Below are 23,307 nucleotides of genomic sequence, written 5' to 3'. Positions count from 1 at the left end.
CCAGCCCTAGCAGGTTCTTTAGGATCGCACTGGACTTAGTGAGGGATACAATACATTCCAGAAATATACGCTAGCTAATCATCCAAAAAAAAAAGTCCCAAAAACAAAGCTATGATATTCAATCGCGCTTGGTTCCTAAAAAAAAAAGAACTTTAATTGCGCAAGCGCTGGCCCTAACCCTAATTTAATAGCCACAACTTCCTTCCTGAGAATAGAAACCCTTCACTTCCCTTAGAAAAACTAATTTGCAAAGTTTTATACTCTCTCGTAAACAATAAAAAAAATAAGGGTAGAGCTAACGTGATTGCAAAAACTCCCATTTTTTATCGTTTTGCAAGAGCAATATCCCTGATTTAATGAAGAATAGTTAATAATTCAATAAAACTTTGAGGTAATAAAAGATATCAATTTTTGGCTTTGATGTACGTATTTCGTGAAAGACCAATTTCAATCATCTGTTTTTGCGCTTCTTCCTCTTCCACTTTCAGTTAGGGCACTTCGAGGAGTGTGAGGCGATGAAATTTCTTCAAAAGGAAACGTTTTGCACTGTCAATGCCATCTGAATTAGAATTGAATTTCCAAATTTGGAGAAAAACGGGTGGCCCCCAGCATTACCACCTCATCAATAAATTTTCCAGTTTATTTTGAGCTTTTCCAGAAAATGGCTCGAGAATATAGAGATAATAAACTTCTAAATTTACAACTTCCGTTTTTTCTAAGTAAGTAAAATATTGTCAATTTTCCACAGGCGAGCTTTACGTCCAACTACTGAATTAGGTGTCGTGGACGAAGGCGACGAACGTACATAAAAGTAGCCATAAAGGGAAAGAAAGCATGTGATAAACTTCCGTCAAAGAAAAGCTAAAGAAAATGGCGCGGGATGTTTAATAAAAGCCACCTAAAGGCTAGATTACTTTCAGTTTTCATGGCTCACTATGTATGATACGTCATTATAATATATTCATCCAGTTGATATCCTTTCTAGATGACGTAAATGAAAAAATATGGAGTTTTTTTTCAGCCTACTCCAATTTTAGCCTTTTTACAAGCTTAGAGTAAAGTTAGAGTAAACGTTAGATTTTCTTTTTTTTTCCGGTGCGACCAAACGTACGAGGGCCGTTTGAAAAGTCCGTGCAAAAATAAAAACTACTTAATTTTTTGGGGTAAACCTTTTTTATTTTTCAACATAGTCTCCTTTTAGGCTTATACACTTCGTCCAACGCTGCTCTAGTTTGTTGATCCCTTCCGAATAATAGGATTTGTCCAAGTCTGAAAAATAGCCATTCGTTTCTGCAATCACCTCCTCGTTTGAATAAAATCTTTTTCCCGCCAGCCATTTCTTCATATTGGGGAACAAATAGTAGTCCGAGGGAGCCAAGTCTGGAGAATAGGGGGGGATGTGCAACGAGTTGGAACCCTATTTCCATTAATTTTGCGACCACAACCAGGTATGAGCTGGTGCGTTGTCGTGATGGAAAAGGATTTTTTTGTGGGCCAATCGTGGGCGTTTTTCTTGCAGCTCGGTTTTCAAACGGTCCAATAACTATGAATAATATGCACCTGTAATAGTTTTACCCTTTTCCAGATAGTCGATGAGGATTATTCCTTGCGAATCCCCAAAGACAGTCGCCATAATCTTTCCGGCCGAAGGAACGGTCTTCGCCTTTTTTGGAGCAGAATTCCCCTTGGTAACCCATTGTTTAGATTGTTCTTTGGTCTCAGGAGTGTAGTGATGTATCCATGTTTCATCTACAGTGACGAAACGACGCTTAAAGTCCTGCGGATTCTTCTGGAACAGCTGCAAACCGTCCTTACACGATTTCGTTTTTGGTCAAGCGTGAGCAATCGCGGCACCCATCTTGTGGATAGCTTTGTCATATCAAAAGTTGATGCAAAATATTATGTACCCGTTCATTCGAGATGCCCACAGCAATAGCAATCTCACGCACCTTCACTCTTCTGTCATCCATCACCATATCATGGATTTTATCAATGATTTCTGGAGTAGTAACCTCAACAGGGGCGTCCAGAACGTTCAGCGTCACTTGTGCCCATATGGCCACTCCGAAAATTTTGAAACCACTTATAAACTGTTCTAATCGAAGGTGCAGAGTCACCATAATGTTTATCAAGCTTCTCTTTAGTCTCCTCAGGCGTTTTGCCTTTCATAAAGTAGTGTTTAATCAACACACGAATTTCTTTTTCGTCCATTTTTTGAAAATCACTCGACTTCCTCGATTTTAAACGAATGCCAAAAACAAAGAAATAGACCGATCTGGCTGAAACTTGGTGTGTGTTCTTCCAAGAGATGCTACTAACTAAACATAACCTCGATACGCGCCAGTAGTGCTATCTCTCTGACTTTGCACGGACTTTTCAAACGACCCTCGTATAACTAGCCAATTATCCCGTCATGGACGGGAAACATGTTCTTTGTGGAAATTTGGAACCATTGAATATGCGTTGGGGCTGTCCTTAAGGAAGAAAGGAAATTACTCCCATTGAAGCTGTCAAGAGCATGCTTTTAAGCCTTACTACTGGACCTTGACTTACTCCCAGCATGATCTCCACGGAAATGGCTCACTGTGCAGTAGAAGGACGTTTTTACTAGAGCAGCCTTTCCGGTGTGGCTCAATATGGGGCTTCATTAAACGGTTATTTCCGGTGGAAAACACTGTATGGGGGAATTCGATATGATCACAATACTGCCTTCCTAGGCAGAAAGAAACTAGTACTTTCTTACAATAATAATAGTGCCAAGATCCTAAGTTTGACTAGCCACTTAATGTTAAAAGGCAACCCAAACCTTTAATATAAGTCCCCCTCAACGTAACTTTTCAAGTCTAGGAAGTCACTTATACTCTCTTGTATAAGATTTCCAGTTAGAGAATGTCCTTAGACAAGATTTTCCTTTAAGAGAGACTCAAGGATGGTTGAACAGTTTCATCCCCACTTGGGATCAAGTAAACCGGGTTCAAATGTTTAGAATGTAAATGTGATCGCCGACTGCAAACAAAACACTCCCTGCGTAAATAGAGCATTTACTGCAAACAATACTAGACCGAGTATATAGTGTCTATTGATTGCGATTTTAAAAGCAGCTTAGTCCCGATAGCTGGGTTTTATTTTGGATTATAGCACACTAACACAACGGCAAAAATGTGTGCTGTGACACACTCACACGACTGTCTCTTACAACTATTCTAACCAATAAAAATTCTAACTCATTAATATTCTCCAAACTGGAGAATATTTGCTTCATATTTCATTCTTACCAACATAAAACACTTTGTAACCGTACATTACACTGAAATGTAATCTTACAAGGGTGCCAACCTAACCCCTCCGCAGGAACTGTCTTAAAACGATTTTTTTCCCTCCAAAAATGTGATAAAAAGTTTACAAAAAACTCTAGGAACCATTTTTCGTGAAAAAAAACAGTGAACAATCTATTGATTTTACTTCCGATTGAGGTAATTTCAGCTACACATTTGATCCTGCTTACCAATAAACAGGAAATAGTATCACGCAATACATAAAAATGATATTCCTTTTTCCAAAAAAGTCCCTTTAATTAAAATCTTCCAGGAAAAATGTTACGAATAATAAAACCAAGTTTAAACAAAGTCCAAAGGGGACTTTTTGGGAAAAATCTCTGGAAATCTTGGAAAATCTGTTCATTGAGTGGTATTTCTAGTTAAGTCGATTTCAATCAAGTAGTGAATTATTGGGGCCACCACGTACATCGGGGTGGTTGATGATCTCTGAAGAGTTTTGGTCCAAATCGACCTGTGTTTTTTTCCCCCCCAACTATTAGGCAGTCAGAATCTTTGAGTAAATGTGCATGCTGAAATTCGAATCACTGCTAAATCTTTCCAGATTACAGGCATCCAACATTGCTGGAAAGGCTAATGGTTGATGAAGAAATAAGAAGAATGACATGATTTTTAGTTCAGAAAGTTAGCCATACCACTAGATATGAATGTTTTGTGCACTATCTACATTTGGATTGTTTCATCCAAATCAATCTTTTTGGGTAGATATACTTTTATAACTTTAAAATGATTTTTGAGGTCCAAAATAAAAGAATACTCATCACAGCCAAAGTAGATAAAGTTTCCACACTAGAGCATGTGAATCCGTATATTGTCATTGTTGTTTAACCTGTAGAATGTAAAAGCCCGTTCTAGCCAATAGAGATCGTTTACGCTTAGTTGGGCAGCAAGAAATGTTACAGTGGGGGTCCCAACAGCTATTACACCTCGATTGGAAAGGACCAAAATGAATAAAAAAAAAAAAAAAATGGTACATTCTCTTCTAAAACAGTATTTCTCAAAAGTTAGGAGTTCGTTCTAAAAAAAATTTTTTGAGTTTAGACCAGGAGAACAGTAGTTAGTGGAGCTCACATGATTTTATTTTACTTATAAATTATAATGTTTTCTGAAAATTCATTGTTTTCAAAAAATTTTAAAGATTTCTTATTTTTAAGTTCAACTTAAAATTGTTAACTTCTTTCTTATGGTTTACTATTTATATATTGTGACTGTGATATAAATTGATTCGTACGCTATACTTTTCAGAAGTTATACTATCATTTATTTATATTTGTTGTAATGTCAGGAAAATCCCTGTAGGAGTTATTTATAGGAAAGATTTTACTCCTTTTAATAATCTTTAGTGGTAAGAATGAAATGCTGTTGTCTTAAACATATCCTTCAGGAACAAAAGGGAACCATCTACCTACGCGCTGTCGCTTTTCAATAAACTTTGTTAATTGATTTGTAAATTTACATACATACTCTCACACATACCATAAATAGTTCTAAGTTAAATTTGTTACACATTGTGTTTTCCAACTCACCTGTTGTTGTTCCTCTACTTAATTAAGATGTTGGTAATAAGAAGCCTGAGTAAATTTCCATTGCTTTCATGATGATAATATACTTATATCAACTGCTTGTCACCAAATTGTCGGCGGAACAGCTTCCGTCTTTGTTTTTTCTTTTTTATTTTTATTTAAATTAATTAATGATCATGTTAGCAGTGATTAAAATTAATTAATAGGAATTAATTAATTTTGTAAACCACTTTTTTCTCATTAAGAAAGAAAGAAAGAAAGAAAGAAAGAAAGAAACTTTTATTTTGTCCTGGGACAATATCCCTTAAGGACAACAAACAAAATTTGAATTACAAAATTAATTACAATAAGTTCTCTGTAAGTAAAAGCAATATAAAAGTAAAATTATTATAACAAAAATTACATTGAAATGCACTTTATTAATAGATATAAAACTAAATAATAAATTCTCTAATGAGAAGCGTCTTCTGTGAAGGACCGCATTAAGAAATCATACAATGCATTTTTAAATGAAGCTATTGTACTTTTATGAATTAATGTAAGAGGTAAAGAATTCCAGAAAAGTGAAGATTGCACAAGAAATGAATTTTTATAGGTAACTGTTCGATATGGAGAAATATAAAATTTGAAATTAGCAGTTCTGGTATTTTTTAAATCTAATTGGGCCTTCCTAATAAACAGATTAAATAAATATTCAGGACGTTTATTTTTTAGAAGCATAAACAGAAACCTTCCCAATAAATACTTCCTTCTATACTTGACATTCAACCAATTAAGAAAAATAAAATGAGGAGTAATATGCTCATCTCTTCTTACATTTAGAATAAAACGAACACAGGAATTTATTGACCTTTGTAATTTTATGTTCAATTCAGCTGTTAAATCATTGTACACTAGCGAACAGTAATCTAAATGCGGAAATATAAGTGTGGTAATCAGCTGTTTTCTTAGCGAAATAGGCAGAATATTCCTATTGTATTTAAGCTGGCACAAAGTTTTAGTTTTAGGAGGGGAGACGGAGAATACCCAAGTCAGAATAAACGACCCTCGTAGCTTTGTTATTCCTTTTAAACAAGAATAATAGAAAACCACTTTTGGTCCAATTTCATGAATATCTTCCATTGATCAAGTCACTTTATATTCTTTTTACGAAGTTAGCGCTCTCCATATCTCCCTCTTTCTTACTTCATCCTCTTATCTCTCTTCTATTCTAAATATACACGGCACTCTTCATCTAACTTAGCATCATATTTCTTTCTGGGCCTACAAATAGAGACTACTCTGGTTACAATGGTAGGTTTTTCTTTTCTCTCTAGTATGTACCACCAAGTTCTAGGGAACACTGAACAGCTGGCAAAGTGAAGTAAATGAGAATTTACGATGTATAGTTCAGCAAAAAAAAAAAATTAAGTTCATTTATCTAAATAATAACACAAAAAGAGCACCAGTATCATTCGTCAAAGAAAATACTTAATTGCTAATAAGTGTATTCATGCTATATACTCGTATATACTTGTCTTTAATGTTAATATTTGGATTTTTAGACGTAAGCCAGGCTTTCCACCTTGTTTGGCATCCTGGGTTACTGTTCAAACTAAAAAAGCATCTTCCCTCAACATACTACCTCATTTGGCGCTCCTATCTTTCAGACAGGTTCTTTCAAATTAGTACTGGCTCAGCAATCTCTTCTTTCTCGACAGCGGGGGCGGGAGTGCCGTAGGGGAGTATACTTGGCCCCGTTCTCTACACAGTATACACATCTGACATACCTCTGTACAACCCCATACACTACTCTGTACATATGACACAGCCATACTAGCCACAAGTACACATCCTTCATCAGCTTCATACAAATTACATACACACTTACATAAAATAGAATCCTGGGCAAAGAAGTGGCGGATTAAAATGGAACCCACAGAAATGCCAGCATGCCACGTTTACTCTCCGGCGGGGCTACTGTCCAACTGTCCTCTTCAACAGCAATCCTCTTCCTTATACAGATCTGGTGCGCTACCTTGGGCTCTACATAGACTAGCTACTCACGTGGAACCCACACACTAGACTTAAAAGACAAGCAATGACGAAACGTGCGAAAGTACTTTACAGACTTTTTGGACGACGCTCCAAATTACCCATTGAACTCAAACGATTAATGCACTGTACTATCCTCAAACCAATGTGGACTTACAGGACTAGAGCTGTGGGGTTCAGCCAAACCTTCAAACATACGGACTGTACAGGACATTTCAATCAAAACTACTCCGACTCAGATAGCTGACGCTCCTTTCTACGGTGACTAACCTCACCCTTCACAACGACCTCAACATCCCCTTTGTACACCAATTAGCCAAGACTAAATACCAAAAGTTCCATACTGCTCTCTCGACTAGCTCTAATCCTCTTGTACTGTCTCTCGCCTCCTCTGACATTCCTGACGACTGAATCGCCAGTGGCCCCGCGACTTCCTCGCAGTCTGAAGGCCTAAAATCATATCCTGTAGAAAGTGCTACCGCTGGGCAGTTTCTTTCCTCCTGCCTTTCACGCCTCTATACTTCTATCTCCCTATTTACTTATTGTATAGTGTATTATACAGATTGTAAATAACAAAATAAATTAAAAAAAAAAATTGGATTTTAATATTGCTTTTGTTAAAACAAATTTGATCTAATTTAAATCTGTTTACAGGAGAATGGGGACTTTGGATTGAATCGACAAGTGGTTTTACTTCAAATGGAATCTATTAACGTGTAAGTTTGAATTAATTTCATTTTCATTTATTTATTTATTTATTTTACTTAATTGAAACAATGTATTTATTTGTAGATACAAAAATGTATTCAATTTTTTGTTGTTACACAATATTTGTGGGGGGTGGAATGAAATAATAGGATGATTTGTTAAGGAGTTAAAAAGTATAGTGGGAGGTTACAGCCAAGCGGAAAAGCCTCTCAAAAACATTTTGTAACTCTCCCTTTACAATTCCCTTTTTTGTCTGTGGGTATTTTTTTATTTTGCCCTTTTGAAAATTCTTCTATTCTCCTTCATTGTCCCAGCGGGGAAGTTAACTATTGTGCAAATAACCAGCTTAAAGTCTTTATTTTTAAGGCATTCTTCTACTGCCACTCTATTTTTTGTCTTTATCATTTTTCATCTTTCCAATGACGGAAAAGACTTAAGACTTAACTTGGTATCAGGACCAGAAAACCTTTTTTGTAAACTTACTTTAAAAGAGGTTTCAGAAGTACTTAAATTGTTTCCTGTAAGTATTTATTTAATAAAAGAAGGATTATTTTTATTTATTTATTTTTTTTAAATTGCGTTGGTTTCATTCAATATTTTCAATTGATTTTTAGAGTTCTGAAACTATTGTTCTCCATCAACTACGTCATCGTTTGATATTAACGTCATTATTAATATCCTTCAATTCTTCATTAATATTATACACTGTGCTTCTTTTTTGATTGTACGAGTCTAAGATGGTGTCACATCTGTGCCCTAGCTAAGTGAAATAAAGCTAAGATACAAATAAATTCAAGTCCAAATGTTCCCAATTTATTAAGCAGTCTATCCTGTTGAAAGAGTGGAACAAGTCCAAGTGTTATGTAGTAGAAAGGAAACGAATGTTTGACGACATATACAGGTATTTAGATGCACCATTTCGCTACGAAGACATAATATTCTCCAATAACGTATATGTGCTTAAATCTGTAGCAGAGCTAGCAATGAAATATGAATGTATTTAAAAGTTATAGAATGAATGGAAGAAAATGATTAGAGGAGGATTACGGTGATTTTAATTTCGGTTAAGCTATAAGGATGGCAGGAATATAGAGTACTGATCCATCCATTAGTTGTAAGTTTGTATGTACTATAGTTGTATATAGTAGAGGGATGAATGTGTGAAGTGAATGTATCTATAAGTAAGAATGGAGAGTGAGTGATATTCTAGTGATAAGCACCTAGACGATGCTGCCTGTACGGCGGAAGCCAATGCCAAAAAAGAAAACAAAAAAAAGTCCATTGTCCATGTCATCCTTGAGGATCGGAATTTCATCGTATGATGATGGCTCTAAGCGACCAACTCTCTATTATCTTCTCTTACTAACATAAGTAAATGTATTATGAACCAATGATTTGTCGATTTCCAGTAACCATCGGGAATAATTCGATGCCGTAAAAAAAATTTCACTCCTCATGCAAAGAAAACCTCAAAGGGTGTCCACCAACTCAGGGAGCACTAGCAAGTGCTGGTACTAGATGGAATCTGTGGATAGATCATTTAAGGGAGATTTCGATGCCTGGATAGCGGTAGTCCAGTTGAAGATAAATCCACCACTGGATGGGACACTCTCTTACCTGGGTATCCAACCAGGATACTCAACCCAAGTTCTTCGCTCCTCCTCCTAATTCTGGATATATTCCCTACTCATTTATCTTCCCAATCCCACCTCCGGCTGTAACCGACAATTTATTCCAAAGTTATCAGCCTGGAAGTCCGTGGACAAACTGTGTCCAGCATTCAACAGACACAGACAAACTAAACTGACTACAACTTCTTGCTGACTACATCACCATTATTACATTAAAGCCCAATGAAAATGGTATCTGGAATACACACACCCACACATACAGATCTTACTATATAGTTTATACAAAATAAACAGCATCTATAAACTACTCAAAATATTATTTTAAGAAAAAGTTTTTGTTATAAAGTTTTTCTTTCAGTTTTCCAAAGTTTATTGTATAAATTGTTGGAAGTTTTCTTTCGGAAAAAGTATAATCATCTAGCCAAGTTTTCCAAGATGGCCGTGTTATACATCGCTTTTCTTTTCTTTTTTTTATCCTCACTTGCACGTGTCTATTGGACATTGGAAACATGTTTGTCTGTACTATCCGCTGAGTTTTGTATTATTTGAAGGAAAGTGATCAATCAAATATAATTTCTACTTAGAAAACTGTCACATTTAGATGGGAAAATTCCTTTTTTTTCTCTTTTCATCTGATCAATTGGTTTTTCAGTAAAGAATTTAAGAAAAAAAATATATTAAAGTGAACAATGACGTGACTTCCTCTGTCTCCAGTTCTCACTGTTTTGATATTTTAATTTAAGGCACCACATTGAGAAGTGTCAAAAAAAAAAAACTTTTCGTCATATCAGACAACCGGAAAGTGTCATGTTCGTGAAAAGATTTTTCTCTGTCTTTTTTTTGACTGTTTTCTCAAAAAAATATCTCCCATTACTTCTTTTTTCTTCTTCTTCTTCTTAATTTAAGACGCGTCAACAACTAATTGGTGCCCTGAACATTTTTCAGACGACTATTTCCGGATTGTAGTTAGCTCCTACGAAAGATACGTAAAATCTAAGGGCCAGTAATTAGGAAAGCTTCGCAAGGATGTGTAGTGCACTAACTAGGGAGTTAATCGCTTCCCTCATTATTAAAGTAAAGTGATTGCCTATTTACGTCCAACTACCAATTAGGTGTCGTGGACGGAGGCGACTAGCAAACTTACTTTACTGTAAATTTCTTTTATTAACTATTAAATAAAATGCAAGCCCTAGACTGGGAGAATCGAACCCACTAAACGAAATGTATCAAATTAGATACAAATAGATTATATGTAACTTTTATTTGGAAAATTTTGTAAAATTAAAGACACTTTTAGAGGGAGAAAAGTCCTCATGTTAAGAAGATAAGATTCTAGTAGGTCGGCCCAAGGCCTACACCATTGCTGCGACCCTTTTGGATCTATTGTGGCTCCCCCCACTCTAGAGGGCTCGCCCTCCAGACCCGTACTTTTGATCAGACTCTTAATGCTGGAGAGCGGCTCTTGGGTAAAGCTCTCACAGGCCTTGGTTTTTTTTACCTCTCCGAGAAGTAACATCCTTAGCCAAGACAAGCCCCTCGCACTGACACAACACGTGCAGAGTGCCGTTTCCTCCTCCTCCTCCTGACACAGAACCTAAAAAGGCTATCATCCGCCAAGCCCATGCAATGCATGTGCTTCTTGAGCCTGCAGTGGCTAGTTATTAATAGGCCTAAAATTTTTTTTTAAAAAAAACCACACGGCCCACGTTAAGAGTTTATCGTGTTTACCGAAGACGTACAGTTTTTCCAAGGCTATTCTTAGAACAGGAAGTAGGCTAATTGGTAAAATAAAAAGTGGGAAATAATTTGGCTTATTACTTTTTGAAAATTTTCATTTAAGACAGCGGAAATGAAACCCTCTTTAAATAACATGGTGACCAATTAACAGTTGGCTGCATAACAGAGAATTATTATTAAGCAGGCTGTACCTTTTAAAGGGAAAACCCCCAGAACAAGGGGAATAGGATTTTCCAGGATGTTTTGTGAAACATTTGTGAAGGAACGTTCTCTGTCTCTCTCTCTATCTCTCTCTCGAAGCTTTTCCATTTGAACCTATTTAATTACACATATATACACTATATTTATTGTTTGCATGATAAATTGTGGATACATAAGAGAGCATGTCTGCAAATGTTCAATATTTCCACATCTGCGTATGTATTGTAAATATGTATTTCTATTTTGTCTAAATGTGAAAATAACATTGAATCTGTTGGTGATGCTGTACCGAGCCCAGTATTCAATACGAATTTAGAATTCCTCTGGACCAAATTTTATTCTCAAATGTTTTCTTGTAAATTGAATAGTATAAATTCCGGGTGCTGAAATGGCATTGAAATTAAAGCAGTGTAGCTGAATGCTGTAACTTGGTACGGGAAATTTAACTGTGACGTTGCTGAAAACTCTTTGTTCTAGACATTTTCCTTTATTGTCGCATACATTTGTGATTTTCTCTTTTCTCTTACTATACTCAATACTAGTAAGAGAAAGTTTTCTAATTTCATGAAGATTTGTTTTTATTTTCATTTTGAATTTCCACCTTGAAATTTCCGGTTTTTGAGAATCGCTGAAAGCGTAAAAAGAAAAATTGGTCAAAGTGATTTCCGCTAATTGGTTCGTCCAATTGTGCGTGCATGTGAAAAACCGGAAAAGGATTCATAAAGTTGAAATTTGAAATTTTTTACTTGATATCAACATGAGGGGGGACTTAGCAATACACTTTTTGCAATAAATCAGATCTGCCGGAACACTCTAACGAGTTGCCTTAACCAGTTAAGCGGTGGAATTTAGTTAAAAAAAACACAGTGTGCGGAAATAAAATCAGACAATGACGTGTATACACGTCGAACGCAGGGGTACAAAACAACCAAAAGTTTACTACGTCATAATAGTCACGGCAAGCACTTTTTCTGCAATCTCTCTGGAGCTTGAGATTACCAGAGCATTCTGTGCTCATTCAAAAATCTTGCACCGCTTCACGTACGCATTGCTCCTGGTTAACTAGAGACGCAAGAGCTTTTTTACAAAGAAGAAAAGAGCTTTGAATTCTGCGCAAAATGAAATCATGCTCGTTCTGAGGTCCTGAATCTCTATCTAAGGAAAGAAACGGCATTGCCCAAGGGTGAGAGCTTCTATTTGTGTGCGTAATTCCCCCAATCTCTAATGCGGAGACCAAACATTTACCAACCACTTATCATTTGGTTGACTCCCTCCACCCCCTCCGTATCAAAATACTAGGCAGTTCTATTGGTAAGATAAAGGAAACATCCCCACCAAATAATATTGCTTATTGTATTTTATTAAAATTTCGAATTTTTATAGTTAATGGTAATTTTATGTATTTTACATAACGAGTATACACGTCGAACGCACCGTAATAGAGATTTGGTTTGACGTGTATGTTATATACACTTCAAACGCGCTTAACTGGTTTGTGTATTCGCACTCACATAATTTATAAGGGAAGATGTTTCTCAAAGTAGAAAATCGTGAATGCGTTTAAACCAGATGGAGGCGTGTTTTTTAACTAAGTTCCGTTTTGAAATGAAAGAAAAACAAGTACACTTTTCTTAATAGTTTTATTTTTACATGAAAGCCTGGTACCTTAATCTACTTTTCCGCATGATTGCCCCTAATATTAAGGCACTTATCGTAACGGAGAACCCAGCTTTTTGAACCCCATTCTCATAGAAGTTTACCGCCTGATTGGACAACCACTGCAACACGGTTGTTTGGACTTCATCATCATAATATCATCGAGGTGGCGCTGACCACCTTCATGCATCTTCACATGCAGAAACAGGTGGTAGTCACTTAACTGGAAAACTTAACGCACGTGTATGCTCAGTCAACATTTCCGGGTAACCAAGCATTAACTTCCGCTAATTCAAGCATCCGATTACAGTTTCATGGAGAGAGAGAGAGAGAGAGAGACACTTCTTGAACACTTAATTACAAAAATTTAATGAGAGTTATTTATTATTTATTTGTACTCAACTATTGCAAGAGTCATTTGTAATCAACTATTTAGTGAGGCAACAATGAAATGGGCAGCTTTGTACTATTGGCCAATAAAACTTTAAATTTTAGTTAATTTACTGTCGAACAATTAACACTTCTTGGATTGGTTTTGGGCCGGTTTGAAGTTGGTAGTTGGTCTATAGCTAACGCCTAAAAGTGACCTGTTAGTTACAAATACATGAACTATATAATACACTATAACTGTTCCTTTCTATTTGGGCTCCCTTAACGATTTGAACGTAGTTTAATGGGAAATTGATGTTGTTTATTCATCATTAGATAATCATTTATATTTCAATCAATAATTTATTTTAATAAATAATAAAGGGCTTAATAAAATATATTTAATAAAAAGGGATTACCTTTCCAAAACGGATCTCAGGGAGGGTCAGAGTTCATTCAGAAGTAAATAAAAGGGAAGAAAGTAAGGTCAAACGAAATAAATAAATAAATAAATAAATAAATAAATATTTATTCTAAATATTTTGGTGCTTCAATAAAACTAACTGAAGCCCTAGGGTTCGGGTGCCTAATTGGCTCTTATCCTTTCTTCCCTTGCCCTTCCAATATATATATATATATATATATAGGTATATAAAAATAACCCTAGAGTTCTCTTGAGAGAGTACGCCTCTCCCTAATACGGTAAAAAAAAAATATTGTAAGCCTAAATTTGTGTTCACAGGTTGTTCATTTTAAGACGGCTCAAAAGCATTTCATGCTTAAACGGTTAATCTAAGCAAAAAATGGTAGAGGAAACATATGTTGCCCGTCATCTCTACATAAAAATGACCTATCGCGTGCTCTTCTTTCTCTTTGATAACAAGTTAAAAAAATTGAAATATGATTAATAAATATCCAGATTTTGAAATGGCCTAGCGCCTTTAATTTTGAAGATAACAAATTACGGTTTCCGGTTTCTTCCATAACTTTTTTATACTCTTTAAAACTGTGTATATGAAAATGGGAGTAAACTGCGAACCCTCACTTTAGGTCGCGCGTCAACCGCGTATGCGGGCAGAAATCTAAAATCAAGTCACATATTCTGAAACTAGAGGTGACGGGCAACAAATTTTTCCTCTACCATTTTTTTTGCTCAGATCAACCGTTTAAGCATTAAATGCATTTGAGCCGTCTTACAATGAACTCCCTGTATACCTATTTTTTATATATTTCCAAAATAGTGATACTTCTGGCTGAAAGGTTTTGTTATACGATCGACCCGCATATCCGGTCCTATGGCCGTAAGTAGGCGATTAATACTAGAAATCTATCTGTAAAAACTGTCCCTTCTACCAACTGTGATACCACTAACTTTAGCGGAAGTAAAGGGAGAATGGAAAGAGTTCTACTTCCTGTTTTTCGAACTTAATGAAACTCAAAAGTTGAATTTCTTATTTAAACTTAAAAAAAAAAAATACAAAAATTTTCCAGTCATTTCCTTATTTAAGGAACAAGTTAAAAGGAACTTCCGTTCCTTTTTTCCTGTAGTAGTTCCTAAACTCTGTTGATCAGTAATTTTCTTCACGCAATTTTGGTAAATCAAATTAGAGTGTTTAAAAAAATATGAATTGAAATTCAAGCCAGCAGCATTCAGAGGTATATTGCTTTAAAGCTAGGTAGTACGGATAAGGGTTGATATTTTCGTGTGAAGTTGATGAAAGGTTTTGTAGGAGAGAAAGTGAGAGAGAAAATGAGAAAGTGTGAGTAAATGCGAGCCACAGACTGAGCGAAACGGAGACCAAAGATATGCAGTGAACTTGAGAGAGAGACAGAACGATAAGAGGGGTAATGAAAGTGAAAGCTATAATTATGACATCTTGGAATAATTAAATAGTTGTTTTCCTGTCTTCATATTACCTTTCTATTGACTTCCTTCCTAGCCAGGAAACTGTAGCAAAACTTCAGTCTTTAGAACTTAACTACGGTTGTAGAAAGTTAAACAAATTAAATTGATACATAGTTACGAGAAAGGTCGTGCGAGGTTGCTGTCGATTTTATTATCGATTGAACTCAGAGGAGGTCAAAATACGTTTTTATGTTGTAATCGCGTAGTTTTCAATATTATTTTTATGCATAAAATAAAAGTAATGTTCCACCATAAGTACCAGGAGGTTTCTCAAATTGTTATAGAAATAAAATCAGTACAGTTGTTGTCGAGAAAATCTGTAAAAAAGAGTGAAAAATAAAGGGGCACTTCCGGTTTAAGGACGATCGATTATTATCAATCAATAGTTATAATTGATTATCTATCAATCAGTCGAACGGATCCGATAAACTTATCAGAGTCCAAGAGAGCAAATCCACGGATCATCATTGCTTCTTTCCTACATTTTCAAGTCAGAAATCCCTGCATAAAAAAGAAGTTATGATGAGATTAAGATCTTTGAATAAGCATAAGCATAATTATGAGTGTAAGTAGGAAGTAATGGCTGAATCGTGGTGATAGATGCTGGAGTACTTCTGGAATGAATGTTTTAAATTCTCCCTTTTTAGTCCCTGAATGCTGTACCCTTTATGGTATCCCTGGACGTTGCTTTTACTAGCGTGTTCACAGCTTCACAATAGTAAGACTTTTTTAACAAGTTTTAACTCCTAATTTCAAATAAATTCTTTTTGTAGCAATTCAAATGTAGTAGAAAGGAAACGAATGTTTGACGACATATACAGGTATTTAGATGCACCATTTCGCTACGAAGACATAATATTCTCCACCCAACATTTATGTGCTTAAATCTGTAGCAGAGCTAGCAATGAAATATGAGTGTATTTAAAAGTTACAGAAGGAATGGAAGAAAATGATTAGAGAAGGATTACGGTGATTTTAATTTCTGTTAAGCTATAAGGATGGCAGGAATATAGAGTACTGATCCATCCATTAGTTGTAAGTTTGTATGTAAATAGTTGTATACAGGGTGTCCCAAGCTATATGGATAACGACTTTTTCTCGGAAACTAAGATAGCTAGAAAAAAACTAAAAAATACGTGTTCCCTTAGTTTTTTGTTAGGAATCCAAATTTACTTTGTAAATTTTTTTCGGTGCCTCCAGAAGCGAGATACAGGCACCAACTTCATTTTTTCAAATGGGAAGGTGCGGTTTTTATTTCAGAAATAGATTTCTCTATTTTTTTAAAGAAAAATTTACTCGAACGGTTTTTTTCTGTGAGCGATATTTTACGTTATAAATGAAAACATGATTCTTATAAGAAATGTCAACATGATAATATTTTAACGGTTTTTTGATTAAATAAGATGAAAAGTACAATTTTATTATACATTTTACTCCTCATTAATATTACAGATCATACTCGAAATGGCTTCCACCATTAGAGATGCATAGACACGCTCTTTCCTGCCAATTGCCCCTTACTGCCAAAGAAATAGATTCGGCTTTAACCGAGTTACAGGCATCTATTATTCTCTGCTTTAGTTCATCTACAGATGCAATCCCGGCTTGATTTTGATACACCCAGATTTAGAAATGCTTTTAGGTAAGCAGAAATAAGGAAAGAAAGAGAAAAGTAATGAATAATCACCTTGTTTTTCAGGTATCCCCAAAGGAAATAGTCCACAGGTGTCAAATCCGGTGAACGAGGTGGCCACTGAATTCTTCCCGGGTCGATATAACACTAGGCATGTAAAGAGCTATCTCGATAGGCAATTTGATGGGCATGTTATATCGACACGGGGGGCGATTCAGTGGCCACCTCGTTCACTGGATTTGACACCTATGGACTATATTTCCTTTGGGGATACCTGAAAAACAAGGTGATTATTCATAACTGCTTACCTAAAAGCATTTCTAAATCTGGGTGTATCAAAATCAAGCTGGGATTGCATCTGTAGATGAACTAAAGCAGAGGATAATAGATGCCTGTAACTCGGTTAAAGCCGAATCTATTTCTTTGGCAGTAAGGGACAATTGGCAGGAAATAGCATGTCTATGCATCTCTAATGGTGGAGGCCATTTCGAGCATGATCTGTAATATTAATGAGGAGTAAAATTTATAATAAAATAGTACTTTTCTTCTTATTCAATCAAAAAACCGTTATAATATTATCATTTTGACATTTCTTATAAGAATCATGTTTTCATTCATAACTTGTAAAATATCGCTCACAGAAAAAAACCGTTCAAGTAAATTTTTCTTTAAAAAAATAGAGAAATCTATTTCTGAAATAAAAACCGCATCTTCCCATTTGAAAAAATGAAGTTGGTGCCTGTATCTCGCTTCTGGAAGCACCGAAAAAAATTTACAAAGTATATTTGGATTCCTAACAAAAAACTAAGGGAACACGTATTTTTTAGTTTTTTTCTAGCTATCTTAGTTTCCGAGAAAAAGTCGTTATCCATATAGCTTGGGACACCCTGTATAGTAGAGCAGCGTTTCCCAACCTTTTTATGGCTCGCGTACCACTTGGTAGTACATCATGCTAAATTGTACCACTTCGTAAAAATGATTGTTTTTCGTGAAATTTGTTATTCCGAGTGTGCTATTTTATTATAAACTTTGTAACGTATAAGATCATAGTTTTAAAACTTTTGTTAAATAATTAAAAATTACGTACATATTTTTTCTCTTCAAAATTATTAAATATCAAATGTAGTAGAAAGGAAACGAATGTTTCGATGACTTATACAGGTATTTAGATGCACCATTTCGCTACGAAGACATAATATTCTGTCCACCAACATCTATGTGCTTAAGTCTATAGTAGAGCTAGCAATGAAATATGAATGTATTTAAAAGTTATAGCTGAATTAGAATGAATGGAAGAAAATGATTAGAGAAGGATTACGATGATTTTAATTTCGGTTAAGCTATAAGGGTGATTTTAATTTACAAAGTTCTTCTTTAGGATTATTATATTTGTGCCCAAAATCTTCTAAATTTGTTTCTTTTAAGCATTCAACTACCTGTAAGTAACAATTAAATTTAATGTTGCTTGGATAGAGCTTACTCATTACAATCCAGTCTCTTTAAGCAGATCTTTACATAGTTATCATTCAAGCTCTGTCACATGATAATTCTATTAAATTTTCTTTATCTTTTATTGATAATGATGTAGCTTTTCCTAAATTTTCTTTATAGAAGGGGGTTTGAAATCCAATTATCATTTGTGTTTTCGGGTTTTTGGGGAAAATACTGCATGAAAGACAATTTTAATCCTGTTAAATGTGCTATTATATTTTCTTGTATATCTTGAGACAGGCTAGCCTTATTTATTGTACATATTAACAACTTTACTGTATAATATTTAATTAAAATAGTTTTTATGGATTATAGGGAAAAACGTTTTTAGGATATTTTTATGATTTAATATTTTAAATGTCCGCCATTATTGATTATTTTTCGCGTACCACCAGCCAGCAACTCGCGTACCACATGTTGGGAAGCGCAGTAGTAGATAGATGAATGTGTGAAGCGAATGTATTTGTAGGTAAGAATGGAGAGTGAGTGTTATTCCAGTGATAAGCACCTAGAAGATGCTGGCTGTATGGCGGAAGCCAATGCCAAAAAAAAAAATCTTTTTTAAGGGTTGCATTAAAATCTCACTGATCTTAGAGTAGCAGGATTTCATTATTTAACTTAGTCCAAACCTGGAAAAAAAAAAAAATGGCCGACGGATACATAGCCTGTTCACAGGATACTGAAGTTAGCCACAAATTCAGTTCATGGTAAATATTACGATTATTTCATAATTCTTCCGTGGAGAAGCCACGAAGGAGTTTTATGGGAACTCGTTGTCTTATAGCAAAACATTTCTACGCTAAAATTAGTAGCGTTTACACCTTAAGTGCGTCTGTACACTCACTACTTCCGCTAATTTCTGTAAAGGTTTTTCTGACATTTGTAAGGAACTTCCCTTGTTCAACTTCCTTTATTTTGGTCCCACCCACCTCCCACAGTTTTCCATCCAATCATTCTGACATTTCTTCCATTTTATAAAAGTGAATTGAATAAAGATAATAAAAATTTTTGTATTCTTTAGTATTTATAATTTTTTTTATTTAATTTTTATTTAGGGCATAAATGTATATACTATATTTATACATACAAATACTATTTGTAAGTCGAATGTGTTTATATATATATATATAAAAAAGGGGATGTAGCTGTACTATTTAATTAAATGTACTAATACAACATTCTCTACCGGACATGTTGGGCTAACGGAAGCGAAAAACTCCACTATCCTCTCTCTGCGGCTTCTTTTAACGTTCATAAAATACGAGTTTGGGTTAGGAGGGAAAGAAATTGTCTGCGGTATCTGTTTAAAACGTTTTTGATTGAAAATAATCGTTTGGCATTCAGTAAGACCACAATACGTCCGGTATTATTGATATATTCGTTTTTTAAAATTAGAAATTTTTACTAAAAAAGAAAAAATTGTATTATTACATAATACAGAACTCGATCTGTACGTAGCATGGATGTCTGTTTCTATAAAGTTTGCTATACATTCTATCCTAAAAATTTTCTGAAAAGCATCCTCTCCATTAATAATCAGGAGGATGGTGAGTACAGACTGACAAACTTTTTTCTTGTACACCACATGGTGCGGGAGGGGGAATGTTGCTGTAGTTGAAAAGATAACAGATGAGATGTGTCTTTACAGTGACTAATTACAGCAACTGGTACAAAGTGACTTCTCTGCTTATCTTCTACTTATTACTGTGTAAGAAAAATATTTTGGGGGCCGTGATGAAATTTCGATTTTTACGTATGCACCGGAAGTATGTCCGTCTTGATGTCCTCTGAGTCGAAAGAAAAGTGCTTTTTAGAAAAAAGTTTGTTTAAGGTTATGTACTAAATATCTCAGAAACTAAAGCTGCAACTTTCTATTTAGATTAGTCCCTTCCGGGGGGGGGGTACCTGCCTGCAACCTGGCGATCAGAATCCCTAAACCGGAAGTCCCATTTTTCCGAGAAAATTTTTGATGAGATTTTCTCAGATATTGTTCAAATGATTTTTCTTTAAACAATTGAACACACATTGTACTCATATTCGTATACAATTTTTATTAGAATCAACCCAGTCAGGGCACTTCCGGAAATGGGTTCAGGGCTGCAAGCTTTCAATTAAAGGACCATTTTGAATAGAATGAATAGTTTTGCGTACCAACGTACAAAAGAGGATTCATAGCCGGAAATACGATTTTAGAAAAACGGAATATTTATACATTCCTTCGCTCTATAGTAAACGCTCCTTTCTACGTACGCCACCAATCAAACCATTCACACAGACTTTGAAAAGTCCGTGCAAAAATAAAAACTACTTAATTTTTTGGGGTAAACCTTTTTTATTTTTCAACATAGTCTCCTTTTAGGCTTATACACTTCGTCCAACGCTGCTCTAGTTTGTTGATCCCTTCCGAATAATAGGATTTGTCCAAGTCTGAAAAATAGCCATTCGTTTCTGCAATCACCTCCTCGTTTGAATAAAATCTTTTTCCCGCCAGCCATTTCTTCATATTGGGGAACAAATAGTAGTCCGAGGGAGCCAAGTCTGGAGAATAGGGGGGATGTGAAACGAGTTGGAACCCTATTTCCATTAATTTTGCGACCACAACTGCTGAGGTGTGAGCTGGTGCGTTGTCGTGATGGAAAAGGACTTTTTTGTGGGCCAATCGTGGGCGTTTTTCTTGCAGCTCGGTTTTCAAACGGTCCAATAACGATGAATAATATGCACCTGTAATAGTTTTACCCTTTCCCAGATAGTCGATGAGGATTATTCCTTGCGAATCCCAAAAGACAGTCGCCATAATCTTTCCGGCCGAAGGAGCGATCTTCGCCTTTTTTGGCGCAGATTCCCCCTTGGTAACCCATTGTTTAGATTGTTCTTTGGTCTCAGGAGTGTAGTGATGTATCCATGTTTCATCCACAGTGACGAAACGACGCTTAAAGTCCTGCGGATTCTTCTGGAACAGCTGCAAACCGTCCTTGCAACACTTCACACGATTTCGTTTTTGGTCAAGCGTGAGCAATCGCGGCTCACCCATCTTGCGGATAGCTTTGTCATGTCCAAATGTTGATGCAAAATATTATGTACCCGTTCATTTGAGATGCCCACAGCACTAGTAATCTCACGCACCTTCACTCTTCTGTCATCCATCACCATATTCATGGATTTTATCAATGATTTCTGGAGTAGTAACCTCAACAGGGCGTCCAGAACGTTCAGCGTCACTTGTGTTTCATATGGCCACTCCGAAAATTTTGAAACCACTTATAAACTGTTCTAATCGAAGGTGCAGAGTCACCATAATGTTTATCAAGCTTCTCTTTAGTCTCCTGAGGCGTTTTGCCTTTCATAAAGTAGTGTTTAATCAACACACGAAATTCTTTTTCGTCCATTTTTTGAAAATCACTCGACTTCCTCGATTCAAACGAATGCCAAACACAAAGAAATAGACCGATCTGGCTGAAACTTGGTGTGTGTTCTTCCAAGAGATGCTACTAACTAAACATAACCTCGATACGCGCCAGTGGTGCTATCTCTCTGACTTTGCACGGACTTTTCAAACGACTCTCGTAAACATTCATTTTATCACACAATTGGCTAATACCTGATACAGATTCCATCTTAACATTTAGTCTCATCACAATCCACTTGTACAAAACATCTATCTTCCAGAATATTTCCAGACAACACTTCTAGGACGGTCTTAAAAGACAGGTGGCCTCGCGATCTTCTCTCTGATGATGAGTGTCAATAGAAAATAAGATTTTTTTTGGAGTGTTACCGCTGGGTAACCTCTGAGTGTTATATGTTGTTTATTGTTATCATTGTTGCTTATAATGCAATAAAATGCGTTGATTGTAACAAAAATAAACGATTTAAAAAAAAAAATTTGGGTAAAAATAGCTTTAAAAAACTGAAATATCCCCCCCTTGCATTGTATACCAATTTTTTTACGAATGAATTTATATGGAAAATAATTGGTCAATAAAGGTGTCTAGTGGGGAAACCAATGTAAATAAGTTTCGTGGAAAATGGCCAATTTTCTTGGAAATTCCTACTGTAAAAAATGAGCTAAATGCAATTCCAACTTCTGTTCTAAAAGTTTTTCAAACGAACCAATAGCAAGTTGGCAAAAAAACAAAAATTGTAAAGTTTTTTTAACTCTCGGTCGTTATTACAGGAAAAACAAAAAATTGCAGGAGGAAAAACCAATGAAAAACTTGAAAGTGATTGGTGTGAAAATCTCGAAGCTTACTAAATTAGGTTTTTCTTTTATCTTTTTTTTTTTTTTTTTTTTTATTCGACAGAGTAACCATTGGAAATTACGATCTATAATTTTCCTTTTTCTAATAAATCTTAGTGGAAATATTGTGTTTATTTTTTCTTCAACATTTTCTTTATTGAGTTTCCACCAATCAATTCACATGTTAAGAAAAAATGGAAAGAAAATTGTGACCTTGATGACTTTTTCTCGCTACAAAATTTTGAAAGATTTTCCGCAGATTACTTGTCCGTGAAAAAACAAAATAATATAAATTAAACAATTAATTTCTAAATATGTTTTGTACTTGAATTTGCCAATCAACAGCTACGAGCGGTTTAATTGATAATTAAAATCATAAATACTTAAGAAACTGGCGAGATTTATGGTTAATTAGACTTGATGATAAACTATTAAACATTAATTGGACGAGGTTATACTCGTAGTTATTACTTTTAATTAAGGATGTGACTAATAAGAAGACAACTGAATAAATCTTTGTCTAGACTGGGTCTTTCATGCAGCTGGAATGATAAGGCCATTTGTTCTTCTAGTTTGTCATCTTTTAATCTAAATTACTAGCCAGTCTGTGTAACTTAGGTTTTAATAAATATAATTGAAGACTCCAAGTTTCTTTCATTGATCAGTGGTTGCAATCCTTTTTTTTTACTATCTCTTACAACTTTGGCGCCACGGTAGCCGAGCGGTCAAAGGCTAGACCCGCAAAGCTAAGATGTATTGTTGGTTTAGTGGGTTCGATTCCTGGTGTCTAGATTTTGGATTTTATTTAATGGTTAATATGAGAAATTTATAGTAAAGTGTGTTAGG

General features: G+C 35.3%; 1 protein-coding gene across 2 annotated transcripts in view; it reads left to right on the top strand.

Moving 5' to 3' along the window:
• LOC141457701 (pyrokinin-1 receptor-like) overlaps window positions 1-23,307 on the top strand; it is a 179,466-nt gene that overhangs the window by 78,471 nt on the left and 77,688 nt on the right. For both annotated transcript variants that reach the window (XM_074134903.1, XM_074134904.1), the window contains exon 2: window positions 7,547-7,608. In XM_074134903.1, coding sequence (XP_073991004.1) covers window positions 7,592-7,608 — 17 coding nt within the window. In that variant the 5' untranslated portion in view covers window positions 7,547-7,591. The remainder of the gene's footprint in view (window positions 1-7,546; window positions 7,609-23,307) is intronic.

This window comes from Rhodnius prolixus, unplaced genomic scaffold (assembly GCF_049639745.1).
Source record: "Rhodnius prolixus isolate KJV_2025 unplaced genomic scaffold, Rpr scaffold_5, whole genome shotgun sequence".
In the NCBI taxonomy this organism is placed as follows: Eukaryota; Metazoa; Arthropoda; class Insecta; order Hemiptera; family Reduviidae; genus Rhodnius; species Rhodnius prolixus.
This window is presented reverse-complemented; position numbering and strand designations above follow the sequence as displayed.